This window comes from Cariama cristata, unplaced genomic scaffold, assembly GCF_000690535.1.
Source record: "Cariama cristata isolate BGI_N322 unplaced genomic scaffold, ASM69053v1 scaffold5896, whole genome shotgun sequence".
Classification (NCBI taxonomy): Eukaryota; Metazoa; Chordata; class Aves; order Cariamiformes; family Cariamidae; genus Cariama; species Cariama cristata.
The window spans coordinates 78573-105322 of NW_009622628.1; the positions used below are offsets into that span (position 1 = coordinate 78573).

Here is a 26750-nt window from a genome sequence, read left to right on the forward strand (position 1 = left end):
TATATTCAAGGATGGTCTTGAAAGAAGATGCTCTAACCTTGCCACCTCAGTTCTCTCTCATATTGATTCAACTACTCAGAACTGGGGAAAAAATAGTCTGTGGTGATGCTGAAAAAAATCAAATGGACTTTTAATAGAAATCCTCAGAGGTGCTCTCTCACCCCATGCAGGTATTGGATTTGCTATAATGCCACACATAAAATAACGTGAAAGTTTCTTAATATTTTGAAGGGCTTCTAGAAGAGGATTAGAGGAAGACGTATTTTCATTGAAGGATGACGTTTAATGATACAAGACTTTAGGGTCTCTGATAGTGAAAGAACAAAGCAGGTGAAAACAGAAAGTCAAAACAGCTGGAGGGTTTGTAATAATTATTGTTCTATAGCAGCTTCACTGGTGCAGGTCTTCCAGGCCTCACATGCCAAATTTACAGTGCAGACTTCAATAATTATCACCACAGGTTTGAACCGTAGATCTTCCCTGAGCTTGTTTGGTAAAAATTTTATTTTGGTCACATTTTTACCTCCATATTAGATGGAATCTGAACTGATGGCTGATGAGAGCAATCCCAGCAGATTCATTGAATTGTGGACACTCAGTCACTGTTTTAGATGGTTTTTAATATAGTGTATTTAAAATTTATTTAATTTTCTTCTGAAATTTATTTGAATTTATATATGTAGTATTTTAGAGGTGGATGGGGCTTGTTTGTTTGTATCAGAAGCGGGTCAGGAAGGAAGCAATGTGATATCACCATGCAAATAATCAGTCACAGTATTAGCAGTGTCTATTGAATTGTCTTCAAGGACCTTCTCTAATTGTCTCTGCAAACTGAATTAGCAAGATGGTTTCACTAACTTTTTTTTTTTTGTGGCAGCTGCCTACCCAATTATATATATATTCATTAGCTCTGGTATGATTTCGTTAACCGATGTACATTAAGTGCCTATTAAGCAACTTGTGCTTATGTTCCTAGACAAGCAATAGTGCATCTTCTGGAGAGCATACTTATTAGCTCATTGGTCTGGATAAACTGGTTTTTATTTATATTTTCAATTTCCCATTACTTGTGTACTGTACCAGCTGAAGGATGAATGTTAAAAGGTAATTACGCTGGTTAAGTTTAATTTTTTTTTGTTTCAACTGTCTCTCAGAACTGCAAACCTGGCCAGCCAGGCAAAAGAGCGCTAATGAATGAAGCCACATGATTAAAACGTCTGTCACTGTCCTACCGGGTCAATTGAAAGCTTGGATTGGCTGCGTGCTCTGAGTGTGGCGATTGCTATGGAAAGCCAAATAAGCCAGAGTTAATGTTCTTCTAATCCTTCGCCTGTTGAGTTGACAGTGATGGGTAGCAAACATGCACCAGTGAGCAGTAATGAAGTCACTTTTAGATTGGTTCAGCACAGGTTTTTCAGGCTAATTAGGTAGACAAAAATGTTAATTTAATCAAAGGAACATGTTTTCATTAAAGAAGGTGTGTAAGATAACTGAAGTAGAGAATTAGCTCAGTCAAGAGATAGACTATAGCTCCTGACTAAATTGTCCAGATTATAAAAAGAATGATGTATTTATGTACAATTTTTTTCTTTTTTTTTTTTTTTTAAAGTACAAATCCATGCTTTTGTCTTGAGAGTCAGTGGATTTACATCAGGAATCAAAACTCTCTCCCTGTAGTTGTGTATCTTAGCTGAGGGCCAGGGTTGAGGACTAAGAGAGAGAAAGCAGAGAGTGAACGCGTTGTTCATTCTGCATTCCAGATGGCATAAACCACATTACCACATTATTGCTCAAATGAGCTCATTAGCTTCTTACTTTGTGGGACTTTATTTAGGAGCAGCGTAGCATGACTGTGTTTGTCTGATTTTGGTTGATCTTCCTTGGGACATGACTAATGTGCAAGTCACAAATGGAGCAATTTTGTTCATACTATAATCCTGATGGAGATGTGTTGAGTGTTCTTTGGGGGCAGATCAGGAAAAAGCAAGAAATAAAGATTTCCAGCCATTAAGAAGTAAAATACAGTGCAGAGCGTCTTACCTTACCTGATTGTATCTCATCTAAGCCCAATAAAAACGAAAGATGACTCTCTGAGATTGCTTGGCTACTGCAGCACAGAAAATAATTAAAATGTTGTATTAGAATTTTGTAATAATTTTAACCTTCCCCCACCCCACGGACAATTTAGATTTTGGATTTATACAGGAAATGTGAATGACAGTTTATGTTAGGAGATTTAGACCTTTTTGGTGCATTCTGGATATGGCCCTTATCCTGAAAACTACTGTCTGCCTTCAGCTCTCTCCATCCCTCCATGCAGAGAAGCTGATGCTGATTGATGCAGCATTTCCCAGAACATGATAGTGTCTGTAACTGTACAAAGACACATGGTGACCCGTGAGAAAAACATCTGGGAATGACAGACATAAATACAGTCTCAGTGTTTCACATAGCAGGTTCTAAGGGATTGGCCGGAACAAGTATTATCCATATATTTAAAAAATAAATGTTTTAAATAATTATATATAATTAACTGTGTAGTGCTTTAGATGAAAGAATAATTATCACCTATTACTATGGTAGAGTATATTTGTGGTATTTCTTTTAATGGCTTGGAGTTTTTTGTCTTACTCCTTCTGGGAGGATGGGGAGTGTTCAGTGGATATTCGGGGTCAATTATACATTTCTATATAGGATGTCTGGTGGTTTGGTTGGTTGGGAAGATGGCTGGAGAGAAGGAATATTGGCATGTGCTGGCATACGTGGCTTAGTTCGATTTATAACGGAAATTTCAGTGTAATGGTTTGTGGGACTATTTTAATTCTTTTAATGTTTGTTGTGTTGTGAAGCAAAGTTAACAATTATCCTTTTTATTGTTTGTTTGTTTGTATGTTTGTTTAGTCCATGGTTTCTGGGATGGGTCTTGTAGGGCAGCAGATGGTAGAAAGGAGATTGAGGTAGAAATTAAGCTTTCTTGTTATAAATGACAGTTCTTATGGTTTGTAATAGAGGTTTCATTTCTGTGGTTAAACAGTGTAAACAGTTTTCATTAGCATCTAAATTTAACATAATTTTCAGGAACATGCAAGTTCTGGTAACTGAAGACAATGATTGATATTGATCTAACAATGAAGGAAAAAACAATTAAAAAGCTGAAAGTTAAATTTGGGAGAGAGAGATGAAGATGAAGCTTTTTAATTTGGGGTAAATGAATCAGCAGCATGCGTGCCTTTGGAAATGGAAATTAAAAAAAAAATGCTTATGAAGAAATTACCATGCAGCTGTACCATGTGGTGTTAACAGAGCCCATGTAATTGGGACACGTGGGCAAAGCAGTCCTGAAGAGATGTCTGAAGGAATCCAGACTGGATTCTTGCTTCATATAGTGAAATATATAGATGTTTCAAACCAATCATGGTATGTGGTCCTTTTACTTTTGCCTGATCAAGCTCAGCTGTTTTATGAGGGCCTGGTTTTCAGACAGTGGGTATTAGTCTGTTTTAAAAAATCCAGATCCTCTGGATGTTTTGTGTTTGCAGCCTCCACATTTGAAATGCCAAGTCCTAGTCATCTTTGAAAATCCTTTCAGATTAATAGGAAATTTATCATTTTGAGAAAGAGAATATTAACTAATTGCTTGAGTTTTAGCTAAAGGCACCTAAATAATTTTGTAAATTTGGCTATAGCTTCTGATGCTTTGCAAGTTGATCTACATGCCATATGTTGCATGCGGGAGCTGAATCTGTGGTACTGGGACAAACCCCAGTGTCTCACTTGGGGAAAGTTAATGGAAATTTTTCCCCCTAGGAACTGCACGGAGAGATCTTCTACACTGGGGGGAAAGGTGTGTCCTGCATGGCTTTTGGCCTCTGACAGAGGGGATTGGTTTTTTCCTTTCTTTTTGAGGAGATCAGAGACATTGAAAAGATTTCAGAAGACAGATGTCATTTAGCACCTGCTTCCCAAGGTGCTGTCATGGAGTGGAGAGGATACTCATTGGCCATGTACAGCTTAGAAATTTTTCCCTTCTAATATGCTGATATTAGAGACTGGCAAGAGCTGATCCTGAAGGGAGTTGTGTGAGAAATTCACTGTGAGTTGCTGTTGCTTTTTGGCTGCTTTAATAGTGCTAACCATATTCTACACAGCTCAGCACAGCCCTGTTGCGGCCTCTCCTTGGCTTGGCTTTTCCACTTGGCGTCAGAGGTGCCATAATTCATTACTGTACCAGGGAGGGGGAAGGGGGAAAGAAAGTATGTTGGCTTAAAGGGAGTCCTAGGATCAATAGCATCAGGAAGTCAGCGAGTATAAGGGGTAAAACTTGGCCTTGATGACTGATGCTCATCCCAGCTCTCCGAATCAGGACACCTCCAGCCCCCGGAGCTCAGTGCAGCATCTCTGTGTGCTCACTGCATAGCGATGTCCCGCAAGGAAAGCAGAATGACTGGTAGGGGCTAGAGTCCATTCTGCAGCGTGCAGGATCATATCTCCTGCCTGAATGTCTTCATCCCATTGCTGTAGCCCTGCCCCACTTCTCTATAGCTTTCTGCAATGTGGCCCAGAGGAGGGAAGAGCCATGCATTGCTTGTGATTTCTGTCGCTCCAGTGAGGGTAAGCAGATAGTTCATTTTTTCATGGTTTAATGAGTGTTAACAGAGCAACTGATCTTATGATTCTGTGATTCAGAAACAAAGAAATCTGCTGCTATTCTTATATATGCTTTGTTTTAAATATACTCCTAGAAAAACTGCCTATTCTAACTCTTTCTTTATCCTTCACTTGTTTTCCTTCTGTCTCTTCCATTCCCGTTGCCCATCAGGCAACCATTGCAATGCAGAGATGCATTCAGAGCCGATAGTGCCATGTCTGCCTGTTTCCCAATAACACAGAGGAGACCAAAACAAGGATGGTTTTCTTTCTTGGATTGACAAGTACCATAACCGGAGCCCTGAAAGCTGCTCTGGCAGATGCTGGGTAGGCTTCCACACATACATATCCAAAACCCAGTTTCATTTTTTTAGAAGTTTAGAACTTTAACAAGTTTGCAAAGCTTCTGTCTTGGCTTGGACTAAAGAATATTAGGAGCAAATGGGTGCTCAAGATATCTTTGCTTTGTTGATGGTACCATCAAATTCTCCTCTGGGGCAAAGAGCTTTTCACAGGGTGATTGTTAGATGGAGAGCTGCGGGAGTGGGATTCCCTCCTCACATCACTAGCTCACATCAGGAGAAGCTTTAGAGTGCTGGTTGGATATAACAACTTTAACGGTTCCCAATTATTCTTTGTTCATCTGATATAATTGCCCAGGAGGGGCTCCATTAGTTTCAGGAGGACATATGAGTAGAAATATATTCAAATGTCATTCATCAGTTTTAAAAACGTTTATTGCTGTGGCTTCATCTTCAGTCTTAGCTCTGACTAATTCTTTTTTTCTTTACCTTTCATGTGAGGATTATGTTAAATTAAAAAAAAAAAAAATTGCATTAGCTCTTTTTTTATGAAGTTGCTCCCTAAGGTCATTGCCTTAACTTCTGTCTTCTTTTTAAATACTGTGAAAGTATTGATCACTTTAATTCTTTTAAATATATTTCAATGTTGCAGAGGGATGCCAGCGTATTACTCATTCGCTGGTGTGCTTTTCTATTAAAAAGCTTTAGTTTCTTGCTGTGATGACGGTCTGAGATCTTTGTCAATTTTTGTTTATCAGAATTGCTGTAGTTTGTGAAAAGAGAGGCTTTGGCCATGCTGTCTTTCTCTTAGCAGGAACCAAAAAATCAAAACATATGAAATGGTAAGGTACCTTTTTGAAATTTCTACAAAAAGACTCTGGAAAAAATCTTAAAAACATTTGCGAATTAAGAGAAAGAACCCTAAAATTTGCAAAACATCTGCCGTCACATGAGTATCATTCTGAAATAATCAGGTCAAATATATGCTGTTCTTTCCATCTAAACAAATAGGTTATATAAAAAAAAAAGATGGCAGGGAACATCTTTGGCCAAGTGCAGTAATAATGGTATTAATGCAAGTATGCTTTGTTGGAAGGAAGAAATGTTATCACTCCAATTACCTATACAGGAGATTTGGAAAAATCCTAATAGGAAACAATTTAAGCATAACTGTGAAGTTATTATTTCAAAAGTAGATGTAATCAGTTAACAACAATACACAGTATGGCTTAATTAACGATTGAAGTACGTGAAATCTCTAGGGAGTCTGTCTGTACTAGTGTTTAGGGACATACTATAACTCAAGATAATTGAATAGCAATTAACTTGAGTTAATGAACGTGCATTCTTGGGAAGACATGCAACAGTTAATGGATCAGCCCGGAATGAACCACAATTAAGCACACACCCATTTGTTTTGCTGAACAAGCATCTACTGAATGTCCACACTAGAATATATAAGGCCGTTAATTAACTTGAATTAGCAGGCATTCATCTCTACTCCCATTCCAACTGAAAGACTCCTATGTTGATGATTCATGGCTAAGGCAATTAAAGATGCTACCTCTATTAACCGTGGCACAAGCTTTTGTTAACTATGGGTCTTTAAAACAATGTGAGCAATAAACAGGAGTTTGAAGTCTGTGAAGTGGAATTCATGTTACATTAGTGAACTAATTGAACTAATGTGGAGACGGGCTTTCATGAAAATTTCAGCAATGCCATGCACACGCTCCCCTTTTGCTTGGTGTCAGCTTGTTGCAGAGGTGAATACTTGAACACATGTGACCATTAACCAGTGAGTCAGGGTCTGCATTTATCAGCTGAAAGAGAACCTGATTGTCAAATATTTTCTATTTGTTCAGAAAATAAAAGGTGGTTTCATGCCAAAATTCCTTCAGTGATTATAGGGACGGATAAGATGTTTCTTGGAACTTGAAGAACACAAATATTTGAAGAGAGTCCCAAATATAGCTAGGAGCCAAACATGGAGAGCTTACAAATTTAAGTGACTCCTTTTGAAAGATTTATAGTGAGCTTAACAAGACACTAATAATGTACAAATTCAATAGCCAGAGGAGAATTTAGAAAGCAAATTTATAAGTAAGTTGTTTACGTTATCCAAAAGTTAAGTAAACAAAATTGTATTTTTCAGTGATTTAGGAATCTCTGCCTTCCTCTAACAAACAAGAAATTCTTTAGGAAAAAAACAGCATAAGATTCAGCAGAAAAAGGAATCATTAAAAATTAGTTGCTATGCAGGCAAAGCAATTACTTTCAACGATATCGCAAAACAGAGTTTAGTTCATTCAGTGTAAATGAAAAACTGCTGCAAGATTCCTCTAAAAGTTCGGTACACCCACAGACCTGACTTGTTTGTTCAACTACAGCTGCGTTTATTCTTCATAGCCCTTTTTAAGTAAAATGTAGTTTCACTGGAAAAGGATGGCGTGTGATGAAATGATGACAAGAAACCTGTGGGAAATGAAATAGCTGAAGGCTCATATGGGTAAATTTGTACTGTACGATGCAGTTTTGTGTAGGGAGACACAAAGTCACTTACCTAGAGCTCAGTGAAGGGTTGCACTAACAGAGTGCCAGCTCCTGCACCTCGGGTATCTCTGTGTGGCACTGGGAAGTGCCATGTGGGCGTACCCGTGTTGGACTTGGAGGAGCGCACTCCCTCGGCAAGGGTTGGCAAGGCCGCCCGCGTGGTCTGCAAGTGTGGTCTGGAGAAAAATAAAGGGTTTGGAGATGCTGAGCACTGTTGAGCTCAGTGCACGTGTTGGAGCAGCAGTGTTGCCCTTCCCACCCGTTGCCCTGCCCCATCCCTGCCTCCAGTGCCCTTTGCCCTGGCCCTTGGGACGTGTCCTACAAATTTGTCCTGGAGAGCCTGAGTGCCCTGTGTGGGTGTGGGGCAAGTGTGCCTGTGGTCTATGAGAGGACCAGCTTGGGCACGCACCACTCAACATCTCTGCAGAGCTTCTCTGGCCAATTCCAGCCAGAGGAGGTTTGGACTCTGATCATCTTGAGCTGTGAATGATGGTGGGTAAAAAAAACATATTAGCAGAGGGTCCTGTTTCATGTCACAGTAAACAAAGCAGTTCATGGGTGACAAAGAGGTTTGCTGAAGGTGACTTGGGTCCTCTTTGGCACACCCTTGGTACTTTAAACTGTTTAAAATGGGCAAAGCTGAAGACTCTGAACTAAGTTCTGCGAACACAATTAATGTGTTTAATTTCAGTTACCTGAACATTATTCAGGGAGCTGTCTTGAAAAAGACAAATTAATGACTATTAAGAATTTTATACCCTGCTATTTTCTCTATTTACTGATGTTACTTTCCATCACTCCTCCAGAAATACTTAGTCTGATGTTTAACAAGCGAAGTTATTATTATCCCAACTTACATAAGATTTTCTTCCCCCTTGATAGTGATTGAGAAGGTAAAAAAAACCCCACAAACCTTTAACAGGACTTTAACAAACTCATTGCAGAGCTTCATAGTAGATGTGTAAGTGATATACCTGTATTGTAGAAGCAGTGCAGAACTGTTGAGGAATAGAAAGAGGTGGCCAAGCTGAGACAAAACAAAAATACTGAGATCAGAGAAATGCTGAATGAGGGATGGGTTTCAGTCAGAGAGATTTCGGTTTTGGCTTTCCATAGCTTTACTGTAAATTTAAATATTTCTATTTGATATTGTCCCTGGATACATCAGTAAGCTTTGAAAATAGAGGTTGTTAAAGAATTTGCAGCTGAATCCCAATTTTCTTTCTGTTTACTTTTTTGAGTAGCAGAAATACTCCCTGTGTCTATATAATTACTCTTTTAATGCTTGTTTTCCTTCAGTTGAGTCTGCCTTTTGAGATATTCCTTTGGTTCTTTCATCATTTCACAGAAATTAAAATTCTGCCCAAAATAACTCAAACTATCCTGAAGTTACATACAAAAGATTTTCAGCTCCCAAACAGATCTTTTCAAGCTTAATCTTAAATAAAGTCTTTAAAGTTAGAAAGACTTCCACTGCCACTTCGTAAGAACTGTAGTGTTTTTTCTTTTTTATTTTGGAAAAGATATTGTTGACGACTAGCAAATACTTAAATAGTTTTTCATTTAATAGAAATATCCTGTACTTAGGCATTGTCTTGTATTTTAACAAATTCCAGGACTTCTGACAAAGTCTTGCAACATTTTGATCTGCAGCATTAGCTGCTTGCATTTGGTAACAAATGTTGGAAATAAACATTACAACATAATCTTTAAGCATTTGAGGAATAAACATGGTTTTCTAAGGCATGTGTCCTACAGCCTACAGAAGCTTGAAACACTAATTAAAGTAAGAAGTTTTTGTCAGACATTTCATAATTTAGAAATTGTTCAATTAAGCAGCAAACATCCCATAGGAGTGTATTCTTGTGAGCTGGTCCTATTTCTCATGTTAGAAATTTTAGATATTTTTTGAGGATTTCCTAGAAGTATGCAATGTATTGCACTGATTGCCAAGACTGCTGAAGTCTTTAAGGCTGCACCAAGAACTGAAAGAAACAAATTTGGGGTTTTTTTTTATAAACCTTGAGGGAGAACATAGCCATGATATGTAGCCATAGCTATAAACTATACCTTTCTCATAGTGTCAGCAAAGACAGACTTGAAATAACCAATTAGAATAATAAACTGTAACACTTGTATTAGTGTCTCATCCTCGATAACAAGTCACTGACCACACTTACCGTAGTCACTCTCATTAATAATCCCATTCAAGAAAGATATTTATAGGTGCAGTATTTTACCCAGGTATCTAAGGACTTCGCAAGGTATTGGACAGCTGGCATTGAGTAATACATTCAAAAGCATATCACCAGCAATCCATCTCAATTCCTTCTTTATTACCTTTGCAACTTTCTAGCAATTTTGTCAATAAGCTATTGCTTCTAGCAGTGTGACTTTATTCTTACATTAATATCCCAAATTTATCATGAGGTTCTAAATTTCCTCTGGTCACCAAAATGTCCCATTGAGCCATTTAAGCTCCCTGAAACTACATTCTTTATCTGTAGCCTGGGAAAAAATTTTTTTGCCCTATATCCCTGAATGCTTTGAGATTAAATTCACTAAAGTTGTCAAGTAGGTCAGTGATGAAAGCCAAAACAAGAGAGAGAAATCTTGTTTAGGATTTAGGTAGATGGGAAGGGGAGGGGGTACCAGTGATGCAGCACTCCTACCGCGTTGTCACAGCCATGTCCCAGGCAAAGGTGCTGAGGTGCAGCCTCAGTGCAGAGAGGGAAAGAAATCTTGTGGCTTCAGGCAGTCTGAAGACAGCCTTTGGATGCTCAGCCAAAGGACAGCCAAAATGAAATACAAATGTTAGCCTCAGCATTTTTTGCTCTATGCTTTGTGTTCTTTTAAGGGATAAAAATCCTTCTCGAGCATTTTTGGTGCCTAACCAAGTGCAGCAGTTAGCGATTATGTGTCATTATCCCCTAGTGTTTCTTCTTTTGGAAAGAAAAGTCTTACCCAGGCGGTAACAAGCACAGGTTGCCAAAGTGACCAAAAAGCTGTAAGAAAAGTCTCAGTTGCCCTCAGAGCCCTGTCTGGACCGTGATGGAGAGGTGAGTCACCTCTCGCTGCCTCTGAGCCAGCCTGACTGCCTGCAAAAGGCTGTGTGGAAGTGCACCGATATGCGCTTCGAACCAGCAGCGCTCATTGATGGAAAGTATTTCACCGAGTTCATTATTTTAACATGATTTTAACGTAGCCTAATCCTGTCTACCATCTCCCCGTGTGCTGCAATCTGCATGCAAGCATGCTGAATGCTGATCAGGGCTGCCCTGTGGGACTAGGCAGCTGCTCCCGGCAAGAGCTGCATCCTCCTCCTGGAACTTGTTTGTTTATTTTCTTTGAAAAGTTCCTAGGGAGCATAACTAAGGGCTTCTGCCAAACCTTGCAGACACCCACTGGAGACTATAACGTGTTTAAATTGATGGCATCACATGCTCTGCTTGCCCCTGCTCATTCTGTCAGGCTGAAGGGAGTGGGCATCGCTTCTTATGCACGCTGGTGTTGCTGCAAAACTGTACCCAGGTGCAGCTCATGCCCGAAATGCACGTGGCCTGGCAGAAGGTTCAAAGGTGTTTCATGATAAAGGAAATCCAGATCTGAGACACTTAGTATTTGTTTTGAAAGATTTTATTGTTTAGATGGTGTTAGTGCTAGTGAAAAAAATTTAAAAAGCTGAGGTGAGGTTACACACAGTGGATACATAAATAAATAAGTATGCAGATTGAGTCACTTAATTTGTTCCTGTTGATGTCATGTTTTAAAAAGGAGCAGAGAAGGAAGAAATGCTAATATCCCCAAATAAGGCATATTTCTGTAATGAAGTGACACACACAGCTATGTTCTCTAAAGGCCAAAGCACGGTAGGAGCAATCATTTTCCTGTGACTTTAAGCCTCTCTGTTTAAAAAAAGTATTTAAAAAAAGGTGCCATGTCTTGCTCTGTTGTAGTTTGCCGATGCCACTTGTATATTTTTGCACGTGATTCTTGGCTATTTCACATAACTGCCTGATTTTCACGCATATAATATTGTACTCCTGATTTCCAAGAGAATCTCTTGGTGTCTGGCAAAAGTCCCCTATGACTCAGTAAGCACCCACTCAATAAATAATTTGAACTTAAAAACACCCCACGCATGAGCTCTGGATATGAAAAAAATGCTATTTTGCCTTTATCTTCCTCAAAAAATAAACAGTAGGAAAATTATCTCAATGTTTTCCTCTTACTTTGCAGCTGAAGAAGTATAAGCTACCATGGTGATAATTTTGGAAATTATATCAGGAAGCTCCGTCTTGCAGGATGCTTCTGGACTTGGGTTGATGACTGGAAAGCTTCTAATTCCCTTGCTGTGCAATGATCATTATTTTTATTCTAGTAAACCCTTTTGAATGTGCACTAAAAAGTTGTGAAGAAGACAGGGACATTAAGCATAATGCATCTTCTGGCAAGGAGGCAGAGGAATGCAAACCACGGGGAGAAGAGAGTATCTGAAGTCTGAATTGTTGGCATTTGAAAGTTGTTAAAATTAACCTGTTGTTTCTTAGGAGGAGGATATATATAGTTTCTTAGCTGCAGTGCTGTGACACAACACAGTGCTGGAGAGAAACCTTGGGAGCTCTTCCTTTAACAACTTTCTCGTGTGACTGTCAGTGGATGCCTGAATTTGAGCCTCAATTTCCCCTAAGAGGGTGTTCATGTGTGTGAGCATGCACGCAGTATAGCATGTGCCAGGTGGAGGTGTGAGAGCATGTATAAGGTGTGTTAGATGGTGTTAGTTCTGATGCTAAGTACTTTGGGGCTGGGAGTTCGGGGAGGAGTAAATCATGACAAGTGATGAAACTGCTGCTTATTCTTTGGTCCCCCATACCTGCTCCTGGGCAGTTGCAGCCCATCATGGAGCATTAGGGCAAACCATGGAGGCTTGGTTGGTTTTGGTTGTGTATCCATCCCCCCCAACAAGGCACGGTGGGTGTGTACCGGGGTTTCCTGCACATACCATGACCTGCTCTGACACCCTGCCCGCTCTGCCTGAACAACTGCCACTGCAGCCTGACAGCCACAGGCATTTTGCAAAAGCCCTCCATTTTCTACCTCTTTGCTCTAGGGCCAGTTACCAGGTGGGTGTAAATTGGTGGAGCTGCTTGAAGTCGATAGAGGCACTCCACAGATCTGATCTCATTCTTTGCCCACCATTTGCAGTGGCCAGGGATCCTAAACATACCCATATATTTTTCCTCTATGAATAATTATTTGCTGACAATTGTTCAGAAAGCAATAGAAGCAATATACTTATTTCAGCCTCTTTGGAAGCTGGGCTTTCAGTTCTCTCATTTCTTTGCTGTCCCCAGAGCCTCCCTTGCTAACAACAATGTCATACACACTCTGTAGATAAGTCTGGAAGACAGTTTAAATTATTTTTCAGTATATTCTGATAGTGGAAGAGCAAAATCATATATTTCTCTGACAAATAATACAGCTATAAAAATTCTGTGGTGGTTCCTTAGCCATGAGGGCAGATTCTTAACAAAGGGACTATGGATTCCTCTTAACACAGAGAATTTGATTTTAAAGGAAATTTCTTTTTACCTGCCTGTGCAAATATATTGAATGTACCCAATCTCCTATCTCTTATTGAAAGTATGAGTCTTGATTAAAAAAAAAAAAAGGAATCATTAAAATAATCCCTGAAACCACTCTATGTCGGTATAGTTGGAATCACATTTTTTAAGTATATTTTATTTTCATGATATCTGTTTATTGTTTTGCCTGCAAACCCATTTATTTTCTATTTTAATTTTGTTGCACACTACTGAGGTCTAGGTTTATCCCAGTTGTCTATAGGCATCCAGAAAAGATGCCTAAGTCGCCTTGGAGGAGCTCCACAGCAGCTGGGAAGAAGCACTTCCAGGGAGTGATTTGGGTGCTAGGTGGACTCCATTGCCATTTTCTCTCCCCTGACTGCAGAGGTAGCACAGGGTGATTATCTTCCAAATGCGAGCACATCAGTTAAATGCCTTAATATTAGCTGAATCCAGGCTCAGAAGTGATTAATTGAGGTGCATTGAAAATATTACTCCCCATCCACCCTGTTTTCTCCTGGCTTTTGGAAACAGAGGTGATAGTAGTGGAGGAGAGTAAATGAAGCAACTGAAAATAAGGATTCGCATTGTGATTATCCTACCTTCGGAGGCTGATGTTGCCATAGCAGCGAGTATATAATGCAGGTGCGGTGGGGTTTGAGAAGGTCAGTGCAACAGGCACCTCCTCTGAGTTTTCCCGTAGCCTATAAATCAGTTTGCTGAGGTGGGATCATCAAATGTGCCTTATAGACGGGACTTGCAATAGTGGCCACAGCCCTGCTGGGTCTCTCTCTCCGCCTGTGCTTGTATTTCTGGTGTCTTGAGTGTTGGCGTGGATCTTGAACAGGGATTTGAAACCAGAGTGTATTTGCGTGAGCCTTATTTCTTTGAACAGACCTGGTGTTATGCTCTCATCAGTGTCCCTGGGTTGTTTTGGCATGTTCACATCAGACAAAAATGATCCAATAATTGGACCCATTTTCAAGAGCTCACCTTCGGAAACTCCGCGTGAGATCTGATACTTTCCTTTTCACACTGTCAGGACTTGATCTGCCAGCTTCATAGCTGGTTGGGGGGGATTGCTAATACTGAGTTAGTCAGAAAAATCTTACTTTGGAGTGTAAGTACAGAATACAAAAGGGGTCCACTAAGAGAAAGGAAAAACATAATCCTTCTTCCCTGGAAACTTCTTTCAACAGTACAAAGATGAGTGAGTTCAATTCAGCCTTTGTGTAACTTGGAGGAGCAATGCTGCAGAGGATGTCCTGTACAAGATCTTTGTAATTTAAAAAAAAAGAAGTGTTTATTCTGTTGTCCGTTCAGTGATTGACAGACTATCATAATTCAGGCCATAATTTATAAAACCTGTTTCTGCAACCCCTTGAACTGTACAGTGAATTTATGTGCTGATTTTATTATTAAATTGCTGCATTAGAAGAGTACTTGTTCCTATGAGCGTAAGAATCTTTTTTTGCACTTCTGAGTGAGCACAAATTTCTGCTGGATGGGACTTTTCTCTCCTAGTTAGCATAATTATGGTAATGAGCTAAACTAAAGAAGTTGGAGAATTCAGGGGACATATTTGGAATATATGTTGATGGTAAGTTGTGAAACCTTTCTATTTGTGTTGGAGCAAAAAAGCAGAAAAACGGTCGAGAACATGGCTCATTTTCTAATGCTTCAGTGCCAAAGTGCTCTATAACAGAGAGTTGGGAGGCGTGAAAGGCAAATTTTGATCTCTTCCCTGCTGTACCAATGTAAAGGGAAATTATTACCCTAGAGAGGAATTCTGCATATGATGGTTGTGTTGTAGTATGGTTGTGTTGTAGAAACAATGTTGGGATTCATAATCATTTCCCCAAAAGGTCTGCTAATCTTTTTCTCTGCAAAAATGTACTCTCAAATGGGGTGGCTTGTTTCATAGAAATCCTGGTTTTGTTTTGCCACACGTGATCATACTTTGAGTAAACTCACTACTAGTTTGCTTTGAAAAGAAATATCTCCTGCTCAAAGCAGTTCCAGCAATACGCAGTAAATCCAGAGCTGAGCTTTCTTCAAGCTCTGGATGAATAATTTGTTTAGAAATTATTCCAACACTAGTATGGAATTGTTTCAAGGGATGGGATTTAGTTGCTTTGGTCAGTTGCAACATATTTGAAACAGTAATTGGAAAACTACATTTGATCCTGTTCTTCCTGCTTCTTAAGACTTTTCTCCTTAACTTCCACTAAAGCTAATGCATAAGTTTCTTTTGCCTTCAATGACAACTTCATAGGGCTCTTCAGGTAATCTTCATAATAAATGGCATTGGCTCTGGTGAGCACTCGGTTAGTGTGGAAGGAACAGAGAGAGGGAAAGGCGCTGTGAGAACATGCACGTGGAAGATGTCCCTAAAGCCATCATGGCATGTGAGTCTGACAGGAATGAAGTCAAGATTTTCTGTATCACAGCTCATAGCTGTAACTGTGAGATGTCCTCTCAGTTCTTTTGCTCTCTTCATTGTATCCCTTCTTCTCATCTTCTGCCTCCTTTTCTGCAGTCATGCAGAGGAACTCACAAAACCAGGAGTTACCACCGGAAAAGAAGAGCTATGAGCTTTGCATAGGCTTGGTTTGGGTTGAATTTTACATTAGCCATAATGGCCTGCAGGCAATTTCCTCCACTTGCACAAGATTCTTTCCTAAGTTAGCAGCCACCTGACTTTCCTGTAGCTATCACAAATGACTTCACACCTGTGGAAGGAACTAAAAGTGCCTCCATAGCTCATACAACTTCAACAACAGTTTCTAGAGGTCATTTTCCAGTGGGTGACTCCCACAGCTGGTCTTTGCTCCTTCAGCTCCATGTCTCCCTGTGACTGATTACTGCAGTGGTGGAGATTATGTAGAGGTGCCTTCTCACAGACTGACACGAGCTTCTGGAGGGAGCAGCGAGTTAGCTGCGTGCTAGTCTTGCAATTTATAATGTTGTTTTAGTGCACCAATTAGCTGCAAAGATTTTAGCTGTACATCATCTGTGTCCCCTCCTTCCCTGAAGAGGGCATATATACTGTCTTGCAATGATGCAAGGCACTTGGGGTCACCTTCCTTCACCCACCGATGTCTCAGCACAGCTATCCTATGCTATGCCTATCACCTTTAAATGAAAACACTACCAGTAAGACATCTGACAGGGACATCTGAGGTCGATAAGCAGGCAGAAGAGGGAGAGAAATGCCAGTTTTGGACATGAGACCTCATAGTGCAATTCAAAGCATAAGCATGTATCCATGCATACAGGGATACAACCATATATGCTCTCTAACACTACTTTGGCTTGTTTTCCTCTACTGTCCTCACAAACTTGAGTCCATACCTGAGGTCTCAAAACAAGGTCTTATATCAGAGGAAGAAGCTGTCACACATTGTCTCCTTATCATGGTGTGTATGTTGCTCTGGACTGTCCTGTGTAACCAGCTTTAACTTTGTAGAACTGGTGCTGCTGGTAGGTGTTTAGGTTCTTCTGGCTTCCATAGGAAAATATTGCTACTGATCCACCGCTGGCTACTGGGATCTTTATTGAGATGACAAATTAACTGAAGAAAATGAGGAGAAGGAGGGCAGGCAGATCCTAGGTGTTTGAGGCTGTGAAGGACGATGTGTATCTGTACAGACCTTCCTTAACTCTGTGGAATCTGGAAACATTTAATGTCAAGTCAGAGGCAGAACAACAGCACAAAAGTCTTCCCAGTAGGGGAAGAAAAAAACAGGTCACTTGCATTTGCTATTTTTTTTTCCTAACTTTGGATATATTGAGCTGTGTAATAACTTGCACATATCTGGAAGCAATGCAGAGCACAGCAATCAATAATACAAGCAACGATAATCAGGTGTTTCAGCCATCTGACATGAGCAGTCTCCAAACATAATTCTCTCCCACAGGACATTGCCAAACATAACTTCAGTTTATTCCTAGTGAAAAAGTAAATGCTCACCTGCCATGCAGAGACAAACCTTGCCAACAGTTTTTCTCCTGAAAACTGAAATGGGATGGAGGTGCAGGAAAAAGCATGGGGAAACACTCACTGGTGGTGGTGGTGGCCAGCAGAAAGCTGGAGCCCTCTGTGTTCCCCATCACCAATGTCCCTAAAATCCTTAGAAAGGCTTCAATAAACAGCAAATTTGCCTCTCTGTTCAGAAATGCCAGGAGAAGGGAGGAAGTGCAGAGGAGCATGAGGCTGAATTTATTGTTTGTAAAGAACAAAGCATCCTAGCACAGAGGGCCACAGTGAATAAGTGTTACCACCGCCACGGTTCTTGACTAGGTTAAGCTGTGGTGCGTGCCCAGGCTGACCTAATAAGGCTTCCCATGGATGGCAGACGCCACTGAAAATTACCCCTGTTCCTATGTGTAAGCAGTCCAGATTGGTGTGGCTAATACCACTTCCAGGTATTTACCACAGCAGTTACACGTCTCTGGTTAGGTTGGCTCACTTTTCTTATTCTGTTAACTGAATCTCCCTGCTACCAGCCATACAATTTAGAAAAAAAAAATTAAAGTAACCCACAATTGTTAAAAAGGAAAACAGAAAAAAGCTAGGCTTTACCCACATATATAGCCACATTGCTAACCAAAAGGCAGAGAGGAGCCTTGGTGATCAGATAGCAGCAATGCTGGGCTCTTCCCCTAACACTAACACCATCATCTGTAATTAGTTGTAAAACTGAGTTGCTTCTCAAGCAACTAAAAAAACCCCATTTCTCATTCAGCATCACCAAAATGACATTTATGTTATTCAGGATTTTACCATTGCTGTCCTCTTTCAACACAGAGCAGTCAGCAATAGCGCATAAGTTTTTATGCCTGCCCATTACAACGCATTGCATAAAAAGAGAGGGGGCGTACACGATAAAATTGATGTGAAAGTTTTCACCACGCCCTACCGAAAAGCGGAATAATTTGAAGCAGGTGGTAATGGAAAGTTCCTGACCCTGTGCCTCCTGTTTGGAGCTTGCCTTCTGGAAGCTCCCACAAAACAGGCTTGTGCCTTCACAATAAAGTCATTCACCCTCTGCTGAGGAGTCTATTAATAAAAAAGGAGAGAAACAAAGATTGTCAGGTGTTAGTGTATCAAATAATACTGCTTTCTTTTTCCTTATTCACCATCAATAGAGTGGTAGATAAGGATATATACCAATCACAGACACAATGTCTAATAAAAACTTGTGGCCTCTGTCACTCTGGGCAGCTTTCTGCTACATTTTATAGGTCACGGTCCATGAAATTTCATAGGAACTTTCCTATATATTCTCTGGAGCAGAGTATGACATTTATTTGTTATTAAACCATATAATTTAGGGAGGATGAAGATGCTTTATCCAAAACAACATGTGAGAGAGTCTTTCGTACAATGATTTCTTTCTAATGTATCTGTATTTTGGGATGTCTATATAATTCTACAAGCTGCTTATTTTTTTACTAATGGGAAATAATAAATGAATATGATTTAATAATGATTGTACTATGAGAGGCCAAATACTCGTTAACTTTAAACTCAGATTACAACCTTTGCTTATTTTTTCACCTGCTGACCCAGACTGTCACTACAAAAAGCTGTCATCTTTAATCATGAGAAATATTAGCAGCAGAGAGTTAATCCTGGTAAGATTCAGTGCTAAGCATTGCATCCTGATCCCAAACACTAGGGAAGTCAGGATATAATGTCTGGTGGGTGCAGCTTTTATTAGTTTTAGCAACCGCAGGAGGAGAGAAAGGTGAGTGGGGATCAGAGGTTGAGAAGGATCAAAGGTTGAGAAGAACGACATGGGGAAGTGCCTCTTTTCCTCCAACCCAGTGGTTTTGTAAGAGAATAGACCTGCTTATATGATATGAATCAAATGTGTTCTTGATGTTTTGGTTGTAGTACATTGTCTCATACGCCTGACACCTCTTTTGGGATGTATAGGACCTGCTAGCCTTGAGCTAAAAGTCCCATATGTGTGTTTTTCATATATAAAAATATTGTGGAGGACACTTGGGAGAGGGAGGGTGAAGGAAAGAAAGGAAGAGAAACACGCAAGAGAGGAGCAGAGTGGAATGCTAGATTCGTATCACTATTCAGGATAGAATATAGTTGTGAACCATCAAAATTGCTGGTTTGCCATAGCTTCAGTGGTGACTTGACAAGTCCCTTTATCCATTGGTCCATGTTACTGGTGAAGTATTGCCGCACTTCAGCTCCAGAGCAAGCCCTGGAAGCAGTCAGGATTGCATATCCACAGAGGTGGTCATTCTTGCACCTATATGTGGCATATACCAGCTCTCATGACCTGCAACTTTTCTCAATGAAACCACAGAAGACCCTGCAGTGTGAAAGCCCTCAGGCCTTGTAACCATACTGAAATACCTATTTTGGGAAAAAAAATTGTAGAGTTTTTTTAGCAGCACAAAATGTGTGACAGTCTGGAGATAACTCTAATAATTCCTTCTCACTCAAATTGCAAAGCATACCACTATCAAAATTTAATCTGGGCTCTTTGGTTCATTATCATATTTCACTCATTTTCCTTCATCCTTTTACTTGAGATAAATGAACTCCTTCTGTGCCACCACCAACCCAGAATTCCTAAGCCAATATTTTACACCTGGGACAAGAAATGTAGCAAGTGGCATTTTAGGACCCATCTCTCGTTCCTCTCCCTTCAACAATCAATAGCATTTTTGGCATATGTCTCTATTTACAGTTTGCTTACAGCTTTCATTTCAAAATGAGATGACAGTGGTCATTTTATCGCCCAGCACTCCTGAGCCTGCCTTTGTTCATAAGACACCACACTCTGGCAAGTACGATCTTTACTTGGCAGGGTACACCCTGGGAACGATAGTTCTTTGAACAGGCAAACCTCTGACCAGTGTCATTGCCGAGCCATGCTATGTCTTTGATTTTTATCCCTCCAAATTCATGCCTTTTGGCAATAGTTCATGCAAATCTGTTTGCGTTAGCCACTCACCTTTAGTGACAGTGACTCCTTTTGCGGTGCTGTGGGTGAACACACAATTGGAGGAAGAGGAAGTAGACGTGTTTTATTTTTTGCAACTGGATTAGAAAACGTGCAAGATGTATATCCAAGTACACATGGTTATCCTGGATTTTCCTGGTCTTCTCTTGATCTTCTTAGGGCTTCTGCCCAAGTACATACCCCTTTCCTCTAAAATCCCTGAAACAGCTGTGAGTTAAGCGCTGAGGTGGCTCTTTTGATTTGGACTTCAGTGTTCAAGGACATGCCTAGCAGAACTTGAGAAGGAGGCAGCCCAGTTCCTCTCAATGAGTCCCTGAATTGCATGATGAGATGCTATGGAGTCAGTATGGCATGTCCATATTTATAGATCAGTAATTTCTCCAAATTACTACTCCTGCCATCCTGTGGCCTGCACGACCCTTGGTTTCAGTGTCTCTCTCACTGTAACATGAATCCTGTTGTATGGAAGTGCTGATATGTATGTCCCTTATTGCAACGTCCCCCCATGCTGAGCTCCAACTGTTGTAGGTTTTGTGATTATTATATTCTGCCTTATCTTGGAGACCTTGAGGTATCATGTAGCATCATCCTTCTACTTCTCTAGCCTGGAGAAATGGGAAAAAAAAACAGATGTAAAGATTCCTTAAGGGGTACGTTTGAGGACTGTCATGGTAGTTCTTGACTACCCAACTCTTGGTCATTTCCCAATCTTAATTTATACATGTGGAGACAAAGCTTTTGCTAGCGTTAGTCTCAAATCCTAGTGATGCCAGTCAAATTTATGCTAAAAGGTATTCTGCAGACTACGTTTTTCTCAGGAAAAAAAAAAAAACACATGTGGAGACAAAGCTTTTGCTAGCGTCAGTCTCAAATCCTAGTGATGTCAGTCGAATTTATGCTAAAAGGTATTCTTCAGACCACGTTTTTCTCAGAAAAAAAAACAAAAACAAAACCAAAAAAAGCTTACGTCAATCCTTGCAGGCTTTGTCAATCACCCTGAATCTTAGAAATAATACTTTGCATTTGATGTGGTTTTGATTATACATTTACCTGTGCAGTTCCCTATCCACACCACGTTTCTTACACCCACACCCCGTTCTAAGCAATTATAGTCTAAATGAACCTAAATTCCTCATCTTAGTAAAAGTTATGACTTTCACAAATTAAAGGTGAAATATAGTTTGGTCCAATTCTGCTGTGTGCCAATGTATCCATATACCTGTCTTATTGCATAAAAACCATAAGAAAAACTCATATAAATTTTTGACATATATTTTGTTTGCTATTATGATTTGGCAGATGTTTCATTACATCTTGGACACACATAACTAAACAATTTCTAAAGTAAAGGGACTATATGCAGTCATCTGCTGGAGACCTGCAGCCAGCGCTTCGCACCATTTGTCAAGAAAGTTTTTGCCATGGAAGCGCAGGGAGCGGTGGAAACTGGGGAGTGTGGGAGGGCTGGGGAGAGGGTGAGGACTGATAGCTGCAACTATGAAATCTGAATGAGGAGACGACAGAAATGCATGTTTCATCAGTCAATACCTGGTCAATGGACATTGCAATGGTTGTTTGAAGGGCATGAGAATGACTCAGGAGGCCCAAATATTTGGATATAGAGGTTCAGATTGCTGGGATGTGCTTGGGCTGTGCAAGGAGCAGAGCCAGGATTCCAGTCCTGAGCTGATCACTGTGGGAGAGAAAAGTCAGGAGTTAGCTCAAGACAGGAGAGTATTCTGTTGGAAAGATATTCCTGTTGTATCATTGCTTCTCCCAGAGCAAATATTTGCATAAATGTTTATTCCAGTTAGCTGTGTGGCATCTTAACAATATCAAAAGCACAGGAAAGACTGTGTGACTTGAAAGTAATTAACAGGTTTTCAAATCTTTTTCCTCTAAGGACCCAGTAGCCCTAAAGAATCCCACCGACGAGTCCATGCTTTGCAGAGATTTCCCCAAATAACAGGGGTCAAGTTTCCTACCACATTTTATTGCAATACTCCTACATAACCAAACCTTATTTTGTCTGTTCAGTGGAAGTAATCACATATTCTCTATATGGAGTTCAGTAGAATTAATCACATAGTCTTTATATGGATTTGCTATGAATGAGAAGGTATATTAATATACAGGCAGCTGGTGAATATTACAGTGAATAGATTCCTGTTAACACAGAGCTTCGCTGTGTCTCTTTGAGCAGAGATCACTAGCTTAAAAGAACATCTTTCATCTGTGTAAATGGTTTACTGGGAGGCATTGCAGATTGTTCTGAATATGTGGGGTTTTTTTTCACAGAAACAGAACTAAAAGACTAACACAAGTAATTGCATTCTCTAGTGCCTTCCAGTGCTTTATATGTTATCCTCTATGGAAAAAAAAATCAGTTATTGGCAGCCTGGTGAATTTCTAATTGTAACTAATGGGGTTGTTTCTTTTTGTCTGTGTTTTAGGATGGAATGGGAAACCTGAGAATCACAGAAAAGGGTCTAAAGCTCGAAGGAGATTCAGAATTCTTGAAACCTCTCTACGCCAAAGAAATCCGGTCAAGACCAGTAAGTTGTTGGGAAAGAAATAATCATGTTTCTGTAGCCCTAACAGTAAGAAACCATGAAGTGATAGGGTGGCGTGGTTAGTGGATAAATTACTTTGGCCACTCTATACAAATATAATTTGGGGAGTGAGACAGTGGATGTCCTTTGAGAACTTCATCTGGATACTATATTCTCTGGGAAGTTACAAAGTTGATATACGTGGGTTTAGTTTGTGTAAACCACAGTTAAAAAGCTTCCAGGAACTCTGAGGTTTCACATTGTCTTTTTGTCTCTTTTTGAGATAAACATAAACAACTCTGAACTGAGAGACCTAATATTTCCAAGGTAGAGGGATGGCAGGCAGTTGTGAAATCCAGCTCATGTTTAACTAGTTACTCCTTTTCTGCAGAGAGCAGAGAGGTGATGCCTTGGCACAAGGGCCTGATCTGTTGTTAGCTAGCACAATAAACCCATATTATGTGCTCAGTCCTTTTTCATGTTGTGTTTTAAAATTATGTGCTGTTAAAATTCAGCGCTGCTAGGAGAGATTGCTTGACAAAAGTGGCAAGGATGTTAACAACTGAAAATGAGAAAGAACCCAAGTGTGATTGAAACAGCATTTTCATAGCAACATTTCATTGACTGTTGGTGACTTTTGCTCTTTCTAATGCAATCCTGTTTGTCCTAAGCAACTTTAAAATAACTGAAACAATTATAGAAAGTTTCCAGGATCCTTCTCAGAAGATGTCATCTGTTTTGTTTCTGGATCCAAAGTGTTCATTTGAGTCAGATACCAACCTTCTATTTTGATAACCATGGCAGATAGCTGATTAAATAAAATTAACATCCCTTTATCTCAGCATTTCAGTGCTCTTGTAGAAATTGGAACTTGTAGCACAATCAACACAACAGCCAATACAATATCCAATTTAATTATTGAACGTTGTAACCTCTGTAAGATGACTAGGGATTGATTTGAACAAGCATAATCATTTAGGAAGAAAAGTTAATAAAAAAACATTCATATCTATAAATGTTTTCATCCCTAAATTGAAACAGAACCGTAGAATGTTATGTGTCATACACTTCGTAACATAAAATGTGTGGGAAAGATGCAGCACTTAGTTTGATAAATAGACTGACAAATTGCTACTTACATTTCTTTTTCTCTGGTTAGATAGCTGGAAATAATATTTGATTACTAAGAGAACTGAGAACCGCTTCTTGCTACTAGGAAGTTTACTGTTCTCATATTATCATATTGATCTACATTTTAATATGGCAGGGGGAGCAAAAGGTGTCCCCTTCTTGAGGTTATGAAACTAGTTTCCACACCATTGACAGTCTAATGAATGCAAGGAACAAGAAATAAAGGTAAGGCCTGGGTGTGTGTTCCTTGCTTTATCCCTCCTCTGGGATTATTTTTGGTTTTAGCCAGGGAAAGATCTCGCTGCAAGGCAGAAGGTCTGATCTACAGCCTAGTGAGTTGGAGCATCCCTGCTGGCTTTAGTGGATGGGTCTTGGAAACTGTATTAACTAGATCGTTACGTAAACCACGAGTATAGTTTCTCTGACTTCTCAGTGGAGTTAAACTGGAATAGCCTGTGCTGGCTTTCAGATTGCTCACGATATCACTGGAATTACTATTGGGCTGGGGGCAACAGGGGCAATCCTATCGATTTCAATCAAATTCTGCTTTCTTGTGCTGTGTGTGAGTTTGACCTCTTGTAAGCAAATTAAAGGATTGCAGTCAATCGAAGGATGATAGTTATGGAATATTTAAAAATATTATTAAATAATCAACGCTATGTTTTTTTGAAGAACAGAAGTATGACCCATTATTCCCTTGGAGGGAAGCATACTAGCAGTTCCTGAACTTGATGAATATTGCTAAAATAAAGTGCCAAACTCAGCACTCAGTAGTACAGATGAACATCCATATTAATTCCATAGTAATCTTCTTTGGGTGAGAGAGAAGATTCAGAAATGCATAATATGGCTTTAAATATGCAAAGCGTAACAGAAGCAATATGACAACGGTAAAGGCCATCCCAGAAATAAGCTGACATGTAATATTTTTCATATGTTTCATTAAAGAACCTAAGAGTTGTGTACGGTAATAGATAATGGTTTTATATAAAGTTCAAAAGACTTTCAGATGCTGGTTATTTATAGAAGACTTTCATTTAAAAAACAAACAAACAAACAACAAATTTAATTTCATTATTGTTCTGTGTAGTAGATGAAGGGGTGTTGATACTGCGTGGAAATGGCAGGGGAAGAATCACTTTTTGTGTAAGTGACTGCAGTCCCATTACCTCCGTGGAGTAGGTTTTCCCACTTGTATATCTCTGCAGTGCTGCACCCCACGCTGCCCTGCTGCAGACAGAGCTGGGCAATCCCTGCCAAAATATCTCCAAAACATGAATTGTGATAATTCTTAAAAGCCTGAATTTGTCACTAGTGCCTCCTCTTCTCTGCAGCGTCTCTTAAGTCCCAGGAAGGTGGTAATTAAAATTACACACAGACTTGCTTTCCTAGGAGCTGCACCTTCTAATTTAAAGCTAGTTTTGTATTTCCACTTAAAAGTAGATTTCTTTTTCAAATTAATTTGATAGGAAGGGAAGACCAAGGTTTAGAGAGGACAAAAAGCCTTGAGATGTCATCCCAAGAGACTGGCTGTGTGGGAACCTCTGAGTTTCTGTAGTTTGTGCCTTAAAGAGCTCTAGTAGGTACTGCTCCCTCCATCACCTTCTGGACAGATTAGTTGCATTTAGCTGTGCTCCTTTTGGGAGGTAAGCCGTTGCAACTGAAGTTACAGCCAAGAAGAACTGATTCTGTTGTACTGTGGCATGCAATTGATGACAACCCAACAAAGGCATCTTTCTGGGAGTCTCTTGAAAAATGTGAGCAGAAGGATTGGACTGATGTGGTTCAGTCCCATGCCGGAGAATTGGCCATTAAAATCACTGACATGAACTGGCTTCTTAAAGCTGCTTCCAGCCAGTTTCTCTCTGCATCACCACTGCCTCCTGTTTCAGGAATGACAACCCCAGGCTTGCTTTCCTTTTCCCTCGCCCATTCAAGAGTGACCCCCCAAATCCCTCTGTCTTAATCTAACAAGGGTTTCTGTTCCTATTTTTTCCCCATCCTAGTTCTGACTTAGTAATACTGAGTGCCTTCTGGATTAGGAGCCTATTTCTAATCATCAGAGCTTGCAAATAAACATAACTTTGTTACTGCATGAGCCTTAAGTTTATCTGGAGATTAATGAATAGTAACTGGTGGTAGCAGTGTTTGCACCCTTGTAGTCTTGTTTTCAGGAAATGAGATAGATGCATTCCCTTTTCCAGGAGTATTCAGAGCATCTTAAACTCCCAGCTGAACACATTGCACACTAAACAGTATTTTCCATGCCACTTGCATGGAACATGAGCATCTTGCTGCCTTTAATTAAGAAGTTAACTGGACCATGAAGTATTGCCTGTGTAAATAAAAGTGATTTGTGCTTAGTCAAGAAGGTGCATTAGGAATCCCTGCATTTCTTTGCTTGCACATAAATTATGGAGATTATTAAAAATTGGAAGGGTCGTCTATAAACCCATCTGTAGCTCAGCTGCACTGTCACTCTCAAAACGTAGCTGTCTTTCTAACTGTTGTAATTTATTGTGGACTATCGTGTGAACCATCTGCTTGCTTATAAATCATAGAAACTTTGACTGAAAGTTGCATGCAGCAGCACAAATTGTTAATTTTATGTACTGGAAAGCAATGGCAACTGTTTTGTGGTCTTCAGTCTTCATTGCCTTAATTTGAATAGAAATTTAAAACTGGAAATGTTCCTGCCTTTGTTGAGAGGAGCTGCTAACAAGCAGGTTGCTTGAACCTTAGAGTGAGCACAGATTTAGCTTTCTTAGTGCAGTCAGGGTGTTTAGAAGCTTGCCACATCCAGATCTGTAAGTAACTTTAAAGGGGTAAGACAGAGAACGGGGTATGTGCATTTTCCTTTCCAGTGACAACAGAAATATAATCCTGTGCTGTGATACAGGAAAATCAAGTGAATTACTTTTTCAGGAGCTGTGTGACAACCAATGAGATGATAATCTCAGCTTTAGGAAGCAGAGAAAAACA

General features: G+C 39.9%; 1 protein-coding gene across 1 annotated transcript in view; it reads left to right on the forward strand.

Annotated features, from left to right (window-relative positions):
* The window catches only part of SGCD (sarcoglycan, delta (35kDa dystrophin-associated glycoprotein)), a 130299-nt gene that overhangs the window by 34571 nt on the left and 68978 nt on the right, over positions 1 to 26750 (forward strand). The window contains exon 2 of the mRNA XM_009702398.1: positions 22539 to 22640. Within this exon, the coding sequence (XP_009700700.1) occupies positions 22539 to 22640 (102 nt within the window). The remainder of the gene's footprint in view (positions 1 to 22538; positions 22641 to 26750) is intronic.